General features: G+C 37.3%; 1 protein-coding gene across 9 annotated transcripts in view; it reads right to left on the minus strand.

The window, feature by feature from the left end:
* LOC101417339 (dystonin) overlaps window positions 1-18,137 on the minus strand; it is a 486,360-nt gene that overhangs the window by 72,775 nt on the left and 395,448 nt on the right. For 7 of the 9 annotated variants that reach the window (XM_004465347.5, XM_071218526.1, XM_058306906.2 and 4 more), the window contains 6 exons: window positions 10,821-10,982; window positions 9,131-9,301; window positions 5,118-5,284; window positions 2,440-2,599; window positions 1,907-2,233; window positions 1,252-1,336 (listed from right to left, as the gene is read on the minus strand). In XM_004465347.5, the coding sequence (XP_004465404.1) occupies window positions 1,252-1,336; window positions 1,907-2,233; window positions 2,440-2,599; window positions 5,118-5,284; window positions 9,131-9,301; window positions 10,821-10,982 (1,072 nt within the window). The remainder of the gene's footprint in view (window positions 1-1,251; window positions 1,337-1,906; window positions 2,234-2,439; window positions 2,600-5,117; window positions 5,285-9,130; window positions 9,302-10,820; window positions 10,983-18,137) is intronic. The other 2 variants (XM_012527844.4, XM_023590802.3) reach the window with 1 other exon arrangement.

Here is an 18,137-nt window from a genome sequence, read left to right on the forward strand (position 1 = left end):
ATTTCAAAGGCATGTTATTTCTCATGGAAGGAAAAAAAAAAAAGGTGGGGAGGGAATCTCTTTAGGCATTATTGTATACTGATGAAATTTTCTGGGGAAAAAAGGAGACATTTTTCTAAAGCTGATCTTTTGGCCCAAGCAAAACCATTTTCTAGGTTTAAATCTTTCCCAGGATTTCTGGCAAATCTACAGAGCTCTAGGAATACAAACGACAGAACTGTAAGGGGTTACAGCACCCTTTAATTACATGAAAAACAGCACCTTGTATCCACTTGTATGTGCTTTCAGTTTTCAAAGCACAGGGGTTAAAAACTGCTTGGGTTCAAGTACTGACTTTGTGGCTAAAAAGCTGTTACCTTGGGCAAGATATGTAAGCTCTTGGTTACTCATCATTACATGGAGACAAGACTAGAACCAATCTGGTAAGGATGTAATAAAGATTCAGAGAGTTGATATTTGTAAAGTGTTTAGAACAGTGCCTGGTGAAAGTATGAATATATATGTGCACACATGTATGCACGTGTGCATATGTATGTATGTTAAAAATAATAAAGTCATCTGCACTATTCCAGTGGAACCATCTATTTACCTCATTTTCAGACACAGAGAAAATGTGTCTTGAGTTTCACACTCCTACTTTCAGACTAGGAACTATACTGAATTTCTCTAGATCCTAATGAATAATGCTTGCCCTCATCACACATACGTATGCCGAACTGGATAATGATAGAGTGGAACTTCCCTATGGCCAAAGAATCACCTAAATAAGTTAGTTTTTCTCAGTCATGCTAAGATTTCCTCATGTGGATATCATACCAACTATCTATTTTCTCAGTGAATCCAAATACAGAGATAAAGCATGTATATATATATATATATATATATGCAATACAATTGATCTCAAAAAATCAAAAAGTAAAAACAAAAAACACATTTACAACCTATGTGCTCATCTAGAATAACATCTCCCATGACTGGAAAACTGATGTAACTCCATCTTGGGCTTCTCTGACCATCGTCTCCTGTGCCAAAGTGCTTCATGTTATGAGTAAAACATCCCTTTAAGAATTCAAGTGAGATCATGAGAAAAAAGTGAGGTCATACTCCAAACCACACCTTGGTCTTCAAAGCATTCTCTAGAATGAAGTTCTGAAGCGGCCGTAAAATTATAACTTTTTTCCCCCATCTCCGAAATATTTTGAAAACTGCAAGTGCTGACTGCATGATTATTTGATATGAAAGGTAGCTCACCTGTTGTTTGTTTAAGTAGTTCTAAACCATTCAGTAATGCCTGATCTACATTTTGTTTCCTGAGTAGGATGTCCTCTTGTAGAACCTAAAAACACAGGTATCGTCATTTTTATGTAGGAAATAAATTTTAAATCAGCATTAGCATTAGTTTATCTGAGCAGGCTTTACTTAAGGGTTCTTAGAGATATATTTGAGTAAACACCTCACATTTTCAAATATTCGTTTTTGTTCCTATATTTACGCCTCCTCGTTTCATCATTGTGGCCCATGTCCCATGTTCACCTACCATAATTCATAGCACTCTCCTTCTCAGATCGTATTTAGGGCCCTATGAAAATGGGCTATGTACAGTTACTGGAGTGCTGGTTAATTATGGGCTTTTTGTAAACAGAATAAAACAACAAAATGAAAAGTGAAAAATCCAGCTAACTGAATAAATTCAATTTCTTTTTAAAAGAGACTTTATTAAAAGTAACCTGTATTTGCAGGCAAACATCTTTCTTGGGTATGCAGATATATATATATATAAACCATATATATATATATATATATATATATAAACCATAATGAACATAAAATAACGCAGAAATAAGGAAGACTGAGAAAATAATGACAACTGAAATGAAATGAAATAAATAATAATAAATAAAAATACCCGAAGTTCAGACTGCTCCTTGCATAGCCCCTCAATGCTGTAATCCTGGACTGAGAGCTTGCTCAGTTTGTCATGTACTTCATTCAGCCAGTTCATCAGCTCAACTTCATCTTCCCCAAAAATCTTAGCATTACATAAGGCCTGCTGGAGGAGTTCAGACCTGCTGTGACTTTTCTCTTGAATCTCAATGTACCACACTTGAGAGGAGTCTAATTTACTCTGCACCATATCTTTATCCTCCCTGGAACTCAAAACCTTTAAGGACTGGCCAATGCTAACAGCCTGGTGTAAATGTTTACTGTGATGGATGATGTCATCTTCTAAGGCCTAAATAAAGTTAAAAAAAGAAAGAAGAAAAACAAAAAGAATGGACAAATAAAGATGAAAACATAAATGGAACTGAAGGATGACTTCGAAATGGATTTAGTTTGTAATTACGCATAACACAACAATGTACATGCCTCAAATTCATGTCATAAAACCACAGAATACATGGAACACTGCATCGTATCAACGTGTGATTTGTATCTTACTTTGTGCTGTGCAATTTGTTCCTCAAGTTTAGATGCTTGGGTTCCTATGGGTTCACAATTTGCAAGCTTCTTTTCTATGGTTGTAAGCCACTCATTCAGTGGTTCTAAGGTTTCATGAAATTGCTGTGCCACCACTGAGATACCTTCCAGCTGACGATTCCTGTAAGTGTGCCAAGATAAAGGTCATTTGAGGATGAAGAATGTGTGAAATATTCAACAGAAACCTTCAGTCATGCTCTTACATTCTAGTCTAAATGTTTTTGTAGAAACCATCTGCGGTTAAGATTAAAATCTGTGACATTTAAAGGTTGTTACTATAGTTATTCTATGAAATAAAGTTGAACAATAGACCAACCTCAAGTGCCTGAATCTCATGAAAGTCTTAAGTAATTTTCAGTAATAATACTTACAATAGTTACAATAATAATATTCTAATAACTATAACAACAATAAAAATGACAATAGGTGATATTTATTGAGCACTTAGCACTTATTCTATGTCAGACCCTGTTTTAAATATGAACTAAATTCAATCATAGCACCAATTAATGATAATTGCTCTTTGCTCAAATGGGCAAAACTGATTCAAGTTTTGAAGACCATACTTAGCTCTTTCCCCCAGTGGAATTATTAATACTGATTCCTACTTTATAAAAATACAGTAGCAGGAAGATTTCCCAAATACAATAGTTAATCTTTTATGGAGAAATATTCCTCAGACTTTTACTTGTAATATAGTTTGAAGTTCTTTTAAGAAAACACATTGTGGGGAAGCAGACTTGGCCCAGTAGTTAGGGCGTCCGTCTACCACATGGGAGGTCTGCAGTTCAAACCCTGGGCCTCCTTGACCCGTGTGCAGCTGGCCCATGCGCAGTGCTGATGTGTGCAAGGAGTGCCCTGCCACACAGGGGTGTCCCCTGTGTAGGGGAGCCCCACGCGCAAGGAGCGTGCCCTATAAGGAGAGCCGCCCAGCGCAAAAGAAAGTGCAGCCTGCCCAGGAACGGTGCTGCACACACGGAGAGCTGACACAGCAAGATGATGCAACAAAAAGAAACACAGATTCCCGTGCCACTGACAACAACAGAAGCAGACAAAGAAAGAACACACAGCAGAGAGACACAGAGAACAAAAAACTTGGGTGGGGTGGGGAGAAGGGGAAAGAAATAAAATAAATAAAAATCTTAAAAAAGAAAAAAAGAAAACACATTGTTTCTTCAGCATCAGAGCTATCCATGTAAGTTAAAATTTGCTTCCACTGTCCTCTGTTTTATCTAGGGCAAGTGATTATGCTGGTATGTGTAGAGAATACCTGATTCAGTTTCAAATCCTACAAATCATTTCTGCTAGGACCTAGCGTCTTTCTCTTAATCTGTCACCAAGCTTAATTCTTAGGGAATTACATGATTTGAAAATTACCTTTCTATAAGGACAATGGGAATTATGGAAAATTGGCACATGCTATTGAATATAATTTCTATATCATTATATCACATACTAAATACGCACATATTTCTAAAAATTTTCAGTTGTAATAAATTTGATTCTTAAAGAAGCAGGAATAAAATTACTAATTGAAATCTGTCCTAACACTACCTATGACTCTTTTATCCAAATTCAAACATCCAATTATCTATAATCAGTGGAAACAACTATTTCATAATTAAATTTATTATGATTTTAAATGTGAGTAAAAACTCGCATATGAATTGTAATATGACCAATACCCATTTAATACTATTACTGGAGGGAAGTTTTAGGAAAAGAAGATCAGTTATGGGAATAAAGCAGAGGTATAAACATTCATTCATTTATTTTTTAAAGATTAATGAGTGTCTTCCATGAAGCCAGGGCCTAATAGCCTGAAGCATAACACAGAAGGGCTAATCTATTGACCCATATTAAAGTATAACTCCATTATTCAAGATTATATATATCCCTCTCTTCACTATTTCAGTTCCAAAGAAGGCACTCCATTCCTTGGTTCACCTACTTTCAACCCAAACAATCTAAGTGCTACACATCAATGTAGCTCCTCAACACTGGTGAACGTGGTGTCGATGAAGAGATTAAGGACAATGTTGGTCTGGATTTTGTAAAAATTCTGAGAACGAAAGTCCAGTGGAGCTATGCTCTTGGCTTCTTGGCCTTCAGAAACGTTAGCCCACCCTTCTGCCTCTCATTTCCTAGTTAACGTCTACTCCTCCTTTAGAATATAGCTTAGCTGTCACTTTCCTTCTTCTAGACTAGGTTCTTCCTATTACACGCTCCCACAGCACCCTGCACTTTGGCTTTGAAACACTCCTCACATATATTATTTTTCAATGGTTATAAACCCCACTACTCTGTACCCTATCTAAGGGCAGGGGTGGTCTGTCCAAGTCACTCCAGAACCCAAAGCCCAACTCTGTCTGATGTATGGTGGGCAGGCAATAACTATCTAACAAACAAATAAATGCACCACCTCCAGGAGAAATGCTCTTCTTAAGACACAGATGGTATATATCTGGTGACAGGGTATCACCATTAGAGGAATAAAGAGAGAAGCAGTACAGACCCTGCTACCTATGTTCACATATAGGGTAAATATAGAAAAATTATTTGAAGGAAACTATTAATAAAATATAAAATAGTATTAAAGCCAATGTTACTCTTTCAAAAGAACTGGAAGTATTTGTTACCTAATTTCCGCTTTATTAAGCAATGCCTCCCATCTACTATCCAAGAGACTCAGCTGTTTCAAAATCTTCACTTTATCTGCAGGTTCTGCTGTTGCAGCAATTTTTTCTCCTTCTCGTTTGATTACCTCCACGGTAGATTTGCGGTCATCCAACAATCTTTGGAGAAGCTTGAGAAAAAATATTAAATATTTTAAAAAGGCAAAGGAATGGGTCTGGCAATACATAACTATGTATATACCCAGAAGAACTGACAGACACACGAACAGACATCTGCACACTGACGTTCATAGTGGTGTTATTCACGACTGCCAAAATTTGGAAACAACCCAGGTGTCCATCAACTGATGAATGGATAAACAAACTGTGGAGTATACACATGATGAGTATTCTGCAGCAGTAAGAAGAAATGAAGTCTGAATCCTACGAACATGGATGAACCTGGAGAACATTATGTTGAGTGAAGCAAGCCAGACACAAAAGGACAAATACAGTATGACTGCCCTATTATGAATTAAATATAGGTGAGATATGAATATATTATGTGAAATATGAATATGGGTAAAGTTGCATATTTAAGATTGGTTTTCTTTGAAGCTAAAAAAATGTATGTTAATACTACAAAATGTTACTATCAGACAAAAAAAAAAAACAACAAAACTAAGTGAAAGAGACCAGACACAGAGTACTACATATTGTATGATTCCATTTATATATAATGTAAATATAAATCAATTTATATAGATGAAATTAGATTAGTGGATACTTAGGGCTGAGAAAGGAATGCTAAGGGGCTGTGGAGTCATCTTTTTGGAGTAATAAAATTGTTCTAAAATTTTTGAGATGACGAATGTACAACATTGTGATTATACTAAAAGTCATTGATTATACACTGGATAAATCACATGCTATATGAATATATCTCAATAAAACTGCTTAATACACAAATAAAAATTGTGCAAGAATAGTCAGAAATGGCAACTTTGTACAGAAGGGGAAACAGAGAGATTGAGAAGTGAGGAATTTTGTTTGTCTGTTTTCTGCTTATTATTATTATTGAAATAATGAAAATGCTGTAATGTGACTGAAAAGATGAACACACAACTATGTGATTATACCAGATACCATTGATTGTACACTTTTGAAGAATTGTATGCTTTATTAATGTGTATCAATAAAACTTATCTGTGAAAAAAAAGACAAAGGAATAATAATATCCACACAAAGGAAACTGTATTCTAAGTACTTTTGATGTGTGACAAAATAATTTTGCCTGGATGCCATATGAAATGATCTGAGAACTTAAAGAGAACTCATTTTATTTAATGAATTCAGATTCATTACTATTGTCAGACATTATGGGTAAGGACTTTTAATAGTGAACAAAACTTACATTGATAAGACCACTAAGTTATTTGCTATTAATATTTTAATTTCAAACAAAAGGGTAGAAGGTAATATATAGGATAACTTCACTAAATAATGAGTAAAGTACAAAATCTCCTTTAGTGTAGTGAACAGGGAATGCCTTAACCATTCAATAATTATCTGCTTTGCCCAGATAAAGATGGTTATCATAAATTATTATAGTCTACACAACATTTTCCTGTGGGCAGCTGCGGGCCTCTGGGAGGGTCGACGCGGATGGCCGGGTGAGCTCTCCGGACGGGGGCTGCCCCACGGTCAAAGGAGAGGAGGGGGGTCGGCACGAAGCCGTTGGGCCCTCGCTCTCTCCGCTCAGGCACGGGGGACACGCGGTGCAAGCAAAAACACCACGGAGATGAGGTCTGGGCACAAGTCTGCTTTATTGTAGAAGGGGACATGGTTTTATAGGGTCTAGGGATACGTAAAAGGACTTGATTGGTGCCGGCGGGTGCTGTTGCTTGCGTAGACGGTTACTGGACAGTAGGCGGTTACTGGACAGTAGGCGGTTACTGGACAGTAGGCGGTTACTGGACAGTAAGCTGGCTAAGGGGTTAGGAGCAAGGGAGGGGAAGGGGAAAGTGTGGGCTGTCTAGATAACGGCTAGGCGGAAGACGGAGAAGGAGAGAAGGAGGGGCAGCGCCGGCTGCCAATACTGGGCGGGAAGGAGACGGGGACACTTTCCCATGTTAAGCAATCCATCATAGACAAGGAAGCTGACTCAGAGAAGTGATGTAATTTGCCCAAGCTCACAAATTTAGGGAGGCTAAACCAAGCCTTCTATCTCTTGGTTCCCTTTCACTAGGTGGGATGAGGATGAATACTAAAAAATGAGCATTTGAGTATCATTTCCCAAAGGACTAAAGGACAGAACATCAGAAGCTGGCTTATAAATAAGACTAATCTTGCAGGGTTTAGCAGCAGAAACAAAATTCAATTTAATTCTAATTAAGCATTTCAAGAAGCCTGGAATAGAATGCTTGATATAGCTAGCCAGAACTCAGGATTACCTTGTTCTAATCTAATCAAAACAAATATTTTACCAGCAACTGCTTTGCACAGGTACTGAGTTAATAGCACTGAGGAAGCATATGGGTACAAAACACTAAATACTTTCTTACTACCACTAAATAATTTCTTAATCTGATCCGGACTGGTATTGAAGGATTAAAGACTGGTTAAACAGAAGTAACAAGCTACAAGAGTATCTCTCACTTTCACTTTGAGATAGAGACCTCCAAAACAGGGGTAAGAAGAACATGCTTAAAAAGAAGGGTAGAGGAGCAGATGCAGCTCAGTGGTTGAGTGCCTGCTTCCCATATGAGGTTCTGGGTTTGATCCCCAGGACCTCCAAAAAAAAAAAAAAGAAGGTAAGAGAAACAGCCACTCTTGACTCTTGACAATAGTTAGGTCATACATAAACAAAAGAACAAAGGGTGGTTTCGGCAGCAAAGAGAAATAATTGAGTGTATTATTTTTTATAAATGCCAATAGCGAAGCTTCTAGTTATTTAGAAAGAAAAATTAACAAAAAAGGTTTTATTAGCTAAACATAGTTCATCAACTCTGGAAGAACAACAAAGATTTAAATTAAATTTTGAATGGGAAAGAGTTATATTACTGAAAAAAATCATATGAATGTAATGCATTTCCAGTTATGTTTTTTTAATCCTTAACATGTAAATCTATTTCTAGTTTCCAAAAATGCTGACGATTTCCACAAAGAACTTTGAGAGAGATAATAGAGATTGTAGAAATTAAATTAAGACTCTTCCTCCACTCCCTTCTTTTTGAAGTCCTCACAGTGGGGAAAGACCCTTACCAATGTGTGTGTAGCAGACTTTCCCGGTATGCCATTTCAAGTTGTGGCTGACAAACCAGTTCTAATTACATCATTAAATGCTTCATAATTAACCGTCACCATCAGGACACCATAAAACCTGCACATGGGGCCACAGGGAAGTAGTCATCATCCCTCTAAAAAAGTATCTTCCCATCTTGTCCTCATTTAGTAATACCAAAAAAAAAACAATAGCATATTCCTTGGTGCATATGAATCAAACATTTGCCTCTTCAGTATAGGTTGAGCCATAAGAAATGGCTGATATTAAGCCTATAAAAATGGTCATTTCATATGGATCAACCTAATATAAAGTAGTGATATTTCTGATCAAATGCTACCTTTTCTTGATTACTCTATTTAAAACTGTATACTTCCCCCCTATTCTAGAAATTCCTGCCCCCATCCCTACTTTATTTATCATCTGCTAACTTGTCATAATTTATTTCTTTCATTTGTTTATTGTCTCTCTCTCTCCCTGTCTCCTCTTCCCCCTAGACTTTAAATTCCATGAAGAGCTTTCATATTTTTATTCAGTAATGTATACGTAAGCACCTGGAACAGCACTGACTCATGGTAGATGTTCAATAAATAATATTTGTTGAATGACTAGCAACATAATGTCTAGAAGCACCTATGATCCCTTAACTAGGATATCCTAGTCATAGAAATAAAAAGAGGCACAAAGTAAATTCTTATTTTCATTATTGGGATTTAAAATGGTATGGTACACAATACAAGCATCACCAACTTACCTTTTGCTCTTGTATCTGGGCCTTCACCACTTTGAACTCAGCTGAAGGGGGCTTTTGATTGGCCACAAGCTCCTCAGTGTCCACCATCCAGCTGAGCAGGGACTCCAAGGCATCCTGGAACCTCCCACAATGCAGCAGAGCCTCCTGCAGTTGGGCTGCTCGCTGAGCCACCTGCAAATTCCATTGCTCCAAATGAATTTTGCTTGTTTCGTAAAACAGTGAAATCAGCTCATCACCTACCACTTTTTATGCTTATTTTCCCACTTGGTCACAGATCCTTTTCATTTAAATTTACCCAAACCACTGATCTTGAGCAGGGTAAGGGTGGCGTCAAACTTTAGCATGCAAGGCATGAAAATAAGGTGACCATCCCAAACAGTCAATGTAGAAGATTTAATCTCTGAGATACTGGAAATGTCTGATATGTTTATGACTAGCAATGACTAAGTAAAATATTTTGGACTACTGAAAAAAAACAACAAAAAACACATTAATGATTTTTATCATTATCCCTGATATACATTTATATTTCCTACTCAAGAAAATCAGGGATAATGATAAAAGAACTACGCTTTTTTTAAAAAAAGCATTACAGCAGAGGGAATCAGAGTCATCTTTTGCTAGGCAAAAGAACTATAAAATATCCAATAGAATTCTGCTACATCCAAACTCTACAGACCTTTTCAACAAATAGGGGCCTTTGTCTTCTAAAAAATGAAGGTTCTGTATCTCACACAGAGATATTCCACTGTCCTTCTCATAGATCTTTTCCTTTTGGACTGAAAAGGTAGTTGGTGAGTTATTTTAGGCACTATGGAACACATTTGCATCTGATGCTGAATTCTAACTGTGTTTAAGGTATACACAATATGAATCAGACTTTAAAGGATGACCAGTGTAGTTTTAAGACTTAGCAGCTGCTTAGGATGTCAATTCATGGAGAAAACAAAAGCAATAACAATCACCACCACCAGATAAGCACTGCCATCCTAGAAAAATTTTCTGATAATTTACATGTCATGCTAAGAGCAGCCATTGTGTCTTGGGTTATCTCAAGATATCAGATCATCATTTCCAGTGTTTACTTTCCTAGAAATTCAGGGAAAGGTGGCAGCTACATCTTATAAGTAAAATAATACCTGCAGTTGATGGTCTATAGGGGGAGTGGCAAACCCTTTGTCCTGGGCTGACACACATAATTTCTTTGGCTTGCACAGAGTTGACCTATCATAGTGAAATTTAATGCCAACATTTGAAAATTGGAGGGTTTTACAGAAAAAGTGAGGTTTGCAGGTTCTTTTGAAAATAAACAGAATATGTGGCAACAGTAAGCCTACGTCCCTACACGGTGATGATTTGCTAGAGCAATGTAGGTGCATGTGCTCTCTTGACACAGGGTCACTGGTCAGACACCACCTGCCATCACACCTGCATGATTGTACTTGCAGCCATGCCTCCATCCAAGCTGAGACATGACAGAGAGAGGACTTGTTTGCCCAGTTTGCTTCTTTCATTTATGCTCCCTATCCAGCTCTTATGGGTACCCAAATTTCAGAAGTCCAGTTTACAGCAATATAAAAAGTAGATATGTTTAGGGAAATTCGGCTACTATAAAAATGATTACTGTTCAAAATAAATTCTAATGAATAATAATCAGCATAAACAACAATGAAGGGAACAGGAAAATTACCTTCTTATTCAGAGTCTTCCAGCGTGCATTAACATCATCTAAGTCGTGCTCCAAACCCTGAGTGCTGGTGCTTTTAGCAGCACTCTGAATAAGGCCTTGACCTAACCAGTTCACATCTTGCTGTCTGACCTGCAAGGGTTCAATCTCTTCTTTCTGGAAAACCTGCAGTTGGAATGGCAATAATTGTATTATTTATATTATCTAAAAATCACCAAATATATAACAAACATTTGTCTTGTCCTCTGGTTTTAGAAACAATCAATTGCTACAAAAGTAAAGATAATTTTTATTGTGTATTCATAGGTACTTTATGAATAATATGTAAATTAAATATAAACTCATAGTATTATCAAATATTAAAGAATATCCTAAGTGATTTAATCGCTACCAATAAAACCAAGATGATAGTATATGTGTCCTTTCTTTATTGTTTCATTATCATAGCACTAGAAATATCCTATCACCCCAATTTAAATCTAACAAAAGATTTAAGGAAAATCTAAAGAGCAAAAGGATAGGATGGGTCCAAGATGAGCCTTACTGGGCAAGAATTCTTACAGGCTCTTCTAGATGGCTGCTGGTAGTTGGCAATTGAAATTTGAGACTTCAAACTAGAAATGTAGAATCACTGACAAGGAGGTGACAAGGAGATGAGGTGAGTCAGGAGACCAAATATATGGCTTACCAGAATACCAAAATATAGGTACAGAAAAAGTTAACACGACAGGCATGCATTGCAGTAATATGAATCCCTACACATCCAGTCCCCTCAAAGCCTATCGAGATGCCAATGGGCTTGTAAGATGCCAGGAGAACTCACCCCATGAAGGTGATGACACATATTGCCAGCACAGCAACTCTGATTACTCTTTGAGGTGAGTCAGGAGACCAAATATATGGCTTACCAGAGTACCAAAATATAGGTACAGAAAAAGTTAACACGACAGGCATGCATTGCAGTAATATGAATCCCTACACATCCAGTCCCCTCAAAGCCTATCGAGATGCCAATGGGCTTGTAAGATGCCAGGAGAACTCACCCCATGAAGGTGATGACACATATTGCCAGCACAGCAACTCTGATTACTCTTTGGTCACTCAGTCTATGCCTCCACTTCCAGCAGGTTCCCACCATTCTCCCCACTCTCAACCTTAACCAACATATGGACTCACAGTTGGCTGTGGATGGCAAAAGTTCTAATGTGTTAGATTAAAATGCAAGGTCTATAAAAGCAGAAATTTCTGCTGTGGGTCTAAAACAGCACCAAGCATGTAACTGGGATCCGATAACCATTATGTTTACTTATTTGCCAAATGAATGAATATCAATATAGAAACATATTTATGTCTAAGGGTAAATGACATCAAACATCAACTCCTTAATAAACAATACAGATGCCATGAGGAAAATAAATTATTTTAACTAAAAAAGGGACGTTTCAGATAGATATTAAAGACAGACACGGTTTGGGATATTGAGACATTATATTGAAGGACATGATATAAACAAACCAATAGTTCAGATGAATGGACAGTTAAATAGAATATATGAAAATATAATGAAGGCAAATATTAAAATAGCACTTAAGAAAAATTATGGGCATAGTATGGGAAATAATTTTTGAAAAACATAGAGGCTGCAAGAGACAGACTATCCAGACTCTGGCTCAAGGCTTAACACACAGGATACTCCTGTATTATTTTATGAATGAATAAATGAAGGAACAAGCAAACAAATAAATGCCCATTTCCCCTCAAAGTCCTCTCTTAGCTTCTTATTCCATGGAAAATCCATATAGACAATGTCCACACTGGCTAACTGCTTCTACACAATAAAAGCAAATATATAAAAATCAGTTACACATAACCAAAGAAATATGAAGTATAAGAATTCCTTAAATCATTGAGAAAAATCACAAGAAGTTTGTCTAATTTTTTTAAAAAAGACATAATTTACCCAAAAAGTCAAGAGAAAAATTCAAGTGTGTTGGTAAAGACAGATTTGGCATTATGAATCTATCCATTTCTTTTCTACACTTAGTTGTGGATATGCCTTACTTAGGGGAAAAAAAAAAGGGGGGGGAGGAAATAGAAAAACTGCTAATTTCTTAATTTTAGGACCTTGTATGGCATATAAGGACTCAGAGGAAAGTTTAATTCTCTATCTCAGATTGTTATTTTCAGGATAAAAAAAATTGTCTTAACCTCTGATCTTGGTTTTAAAGAAATTAATTTTAGAGCAGGGCATCAGAGCAAATACAGGTAAGTCAGAGATAACTTTCTAAAGTGCTACCAAAAATATACTGAAGATTTAAAAAGATAATTACTGAGGAATCTATATACTCCAGAGTTTAATTAATTTTTTATAAATAAACTGCAAAATCCTTTACAGAAAAAAATAGTACTCTGTTAAGCTTTTAAAGGAGCCATCTCATGCATGGTCAAAGAAAGAGAACTGTTGACTGTAACAATTACTGCAGACTGAGAAGAGGAACTTTCCTAATGTTGTCTATATTCCTTATCACTCAGTGGTAACAAAATATCTATGAAGAGACAATTTCTCCCCTAATCTAACCCATAAGCAGATAAACACAGAGAGAAGCTTAAAATAAAATAAAATAACCTCTGAGTTTATCAGAAGAGTTTAGTAAAGTACTAAAATAGCTGAACTTAAATCTGAGTGGGAAGAAAAAAATTACAGGCCTGACAAACAACCTCTACTTATTATAAGGCTGCACCCTTTATTTTTTTACCTCATTCACCACTCACAAAAAGTTAGGATCTATATCAACTGCAAAATACAGTACAATAACTTCTCTAGATCCACAAGAAGGGCTACTGAGAGAAAAAAATTCAGCACACTTAAAAAGTCCTTAATTTGGGTAGAGTACTCTGAAAACCATAACAATATACTTCTGTACTTGTACCTCCATGACTAAGCCTGTTCAAGTTTAATAAATTCAATATAACTGCCCTGAAATGGCAATGCCTTAAACCACAATTTGTGTAAAAGCCTAATGTTAACACAAATTCACAGCAGAGGCATTCTAAATGAAGGGAAACAGCCACCATCTGTACAATCAATAGCAAGACCCTAAACATCTGGGAATAATCATTCTTCTCAAAATTGGTCCCTAATTAATTTGTTATAATGATCAACTTATCAATACCTGGCATCTTGAGGGTATGAGTTAAAGCTCCACAATAGAAGACTGGATTTGATTAGCCTTAGAAACACCTGTGACCACTTTTATGCCAGCATGACAAACCTTTCGCGCTGCAAAGTTTCCCATTTCCATTAATTACCTGAACTGACTGAAAGCCATTGAAGACTGTGTCCAATATTTCTGCCTGCGCCCTTATTTTTCTGGGAGCTGCTTTCTTTTTTATTGGTATGAATTTCGGAGAGCATTTCATATGGAACACCTCCAGCTCCTGGGCAGAAGGTGGAGCCTCCACCTCCTCTTTAGACGCTATCTTGGATTCTTCTGAATCATATAGTGTCAATAGTGTTACATTTTCTATCAAAATTGTGCTACAACAATCTACAACATTCTCCCCCAGCTCTGTGTGAGAGAGCTCTGAATCCTGAAGTGAATCTTTCATAAGTTCCCTATTTTGTGTTGTGATTTGGGATTCTTCTGGCCCATATGTCTTTTTATCTTCTCCAGAGTCAGAAATATACTCCTTTTCTCCATCTCTTGAAATAATTAATGAATCACATTTAACAGTACTTTCTTTCAGATCCTTCTGAAGGCAACAATTTCCACCATGGATTTCCCTTTGACCTATTACACGTTTTGTTTCCTCTAATGGAGAAACACCATGTAAAATCATTTTGAAATTTTCATCAGGATGGGCATTTCTACATGAAAGCAATGGGATTTTCTGTTCACTAATGGAATTAACAGAAAAAAATGGTCTATATTGCTCTGTTATATGAATATCTTCGGAAGAAGACAAGCTTCTGATTCGTGACTGGTCTCCAGTTAAAATGCCCTGTTTTTCTTCCCTCTCTGCTGGAGGACTACATAAACCAGAGTCATCCTCCTCAGAAGTTAGAGAATTAGTGCCCCATCTGCATTTGCTGGCCTTGGTAACAGCATCTGACATATCAGTAGGTTCAACAAACGAGCTTTCACTTTTGTTTGCATAATCCATAAAATTGGCTGGAACAAACATTCGCCAAGACCGTCTGTGCTCTTTCTTTTCTGCATGAGATTTAGCTTTGGGTAATCCTGTGGTTCGAATGATATCGCTGTTTAGTTTGAGTGCATCAAAGATCATCTTTTCATCTAGTTTGTTAGCTTCTCGACCTCTCAACTCAAATACACTGGAAGAGGTAAGGGCACCATTCGAGCATAAAGAACTTACATCCAGTGTTCTGTGACTGTAGGGTAAAGTCCGATCTGTAAAATGCCTGGAAGACAGGCTACCTTTTGAACCAGAGTCTATCTGTTCATTCAGCCTAACAGTATCATAGATTGACCTCTGTGGAACATAACAGTCTTCAATATTTAGATCCTCCTCTTCTTCGCCCTTCCCTACACATGGGGGATTCTGACGTAAACAGTCTGGTCTGCTGAGTGGCTTCCCCATTTTGTAGATAGTTAAAACAAATATTGCAGCCCTTGATAAAGAAAATTAGAAATAAGGCAAAAGTGGCTTCCCCATTTTGTAGATAGTTAAAACAAATATTGCAGCCCTCGATAAAGAAAATTAGAAATAAGGCAAAGCATCTTTCAAAAAAGTATACTTATGAACTGAGCTACAAAGTGCCTTCACCATGAAGACACATATTCAAATAATATATGCCGTGATATATGAGGTGGTTAAGGTCATCATCAGTGCATCAGCATAAATGCAACTATGCTTTACCTGATTTTTTTAGAACGATTCTAAAAAATAAAGTGCAATAAGAACAGAGAACAGAAATCTTCCTCTGCCTCCCCACAGCCTCCCAAAGTTCCCCTTCGCACACTCCAAAACCACAGAAAAAACAAACACACACACTTAACAGTGGCTCACTTAGAACATTCTTTTGTCAGTTTATGTCCTATTTTAGGCTAATTTTGCATCTGAGATTTCCAGGTTAAACCCTGCAAATGAGCAAGCATTCTAGCAGGCTGAATGTCAGTTTTTGTAGAGCTCTGGTTAACTGCAATCCACTTAAAGATGCCTTGCAAAACTTCATCTCCTTTATAAATAAACCATACTTTAGAAACTTAAAAGACAAACACAGACCAACTATTGTTCTGATCAAGGCACAGACAAACCTTCAGGGAAAACTAGGTCTAAAGTCTTAAGAAAGTTCAAATTTTCTTTTACTTTTTTTGGGAGTATCTATAAATAATCTTGATCCAAAGGGCAGATATTCTTCCCATATTAAGCTTCTTTGAGGCTATCTGGACTACCCAAAGGAAAAAAAAATCGACTTTTGGACAGCCAGGCCAGTACAATCCAGCAACCATTTAAAGTAAACAGTTAGAAAGCTCCCCCTTTTTAAAAACAGGCCATTTCCAAAGATAAGCTTATCTGATCTTCCTTAAGAAGGCTTATTCCACCTGAGGCAATTGCAGCAAAAAGCTCAGCGGAGGTTTCCTTTAAGGCACAGGCAGTGTAATTCACATTCAGTTGAAAATCCAGAAACTACTTTATCCTTTGAAACTGAACAACCGTGGCTGTAGTTCTGCCTTCATTTTAGCTACAGCTGGAGAAGGATCGAGATGGCAGTGAGGAGGCAAAAAAGGGACTCCAGCAGAGACCTCCAGTGCTGTCCCAGCTCCCCAGGGCAGCTTGGTTCCAGGCAGGCATCCTTCTAAGCCAGGGCACTTTCAGCAACGCCCTCTCTTTCCCCAACACTGGCTCCTTCCCTTTGAGCTCCAGATTCTGAATCTCCTAGGACTCAAAGCTCTCTCACTACGGTGCTACGCCCTCCTGTGACTTAACTTCGCAGTCATCTTTTTTGTTACTCCTAGCCTCCTCTCCCGAGCCAGCGAGCTGTTTTGGGGGGAGGTACCTAACCGCCTAGAGGCTGCAGTGCAATAGCCTGTGGTGACATCAGCACAAATCCCAGCCCAGGAACTGGAAGAGCAGCAGCAGCCGGGGTTCAGAGAGTGCTGAAACCCCACCAATTAGGTCAAAATGGGAAGGGATCTGTAGGCTTACAGACGCAAACCCTGATCCTAGGAGCTATGCAGAAAAATCATTTCGTGAATGTCTAGAGACCACACTCATTTGAATATTAAGCAGAAAAAAGGGGACTACACAGGCACCTAACTTTCAGGCACTAGAGAATCTTCTGTTATTTAAGTTGTATCTGCTGTGCAATGTGGAGATCACTCTGAAGTCAAGTGTTCTGTCATTCCATTTTAAAGCCCATGTTCAACAAATCTAACTCTTCCATAGAGTATATTAGTGCTAAGGGCACAGAAGCCCTGAACTCTGCTGACATTAATATTAGGAGCTACTAACAATTATACAAGTCCTTCGCAGTTAATGTAAGGCTAAGGCAAAGATCAAGGGTAGTAAATATCCGCAGATTTTTATTTATGCAACAAACACTCTTTACAAATATTGTTTACAATTAAATTCAGCAATACAACCTTATCCTTTGTGGGAGAAATTAATAGTTTTACTTACATAAAAATGTCCATTCAGTCTTTATGAAATAAGTGACATTGCCCTAGTTGCAGATAAAATTACAAATTAGAATGGACTGTCTTCTTTATAATCTCACAAAAAAACCTCTTCGGAATGACTAAAACTGCACTGATACCAAGGGAAAAGGTAGTTCTAGAAAAAGTCACTGTATAGTTTCGCTGATAATTTTACAGAAAAGATTCTGGGAGGGAACTTTGCACTTGTAATGAGAAAATATTATCCCCAAGTTATTTTTATAAGCCTAAGAGTTAAATCTTTTAAAAACAATCTATTCATTACTAGAACTCTTAATGGGTAACATAAACATTCAACAATTATTAGATGTAACACTATATGAGGCCAGGTATAAAGCGAAAAAAATGACATAAAAATACCCATCAACACCACAATCTCAATACCCACTTTTCACAGCCAGGATTTGAACTATTTTAAAAACCACCTATGGTGTCTAAGTACATGGGCTGTTCTGGGATGCTGATAATAACAGAAAGAGAGAAAAACCTGCGCACAGTTAACCACGTTTGAACAGGGGACAGGGCCCTAGTCCGGGAACTAGTAGAGACCTGGGGTTTACTCCCAACTGATATTATCTTGATATGAAAGCCTGGAAAGCAACTTATTTATGGCAATATTAATGATATAGTTTCCATGAAA

This window comes from Dasypus novemcinctus, chromosome 11 (assembly GCF_030445035.2).
Source record: "Dasypus novemcinctus isolate mDasNov1 chromosome 11, mDasNov1.1.hap2, whole genome shotgun sequence".
Lineage (NCBI taxonomy): Eukaryota > Metazoa > Chordata > Mammalia > Cingulata > Dasypodidae > Dasypus > Dasypus novemcinctus.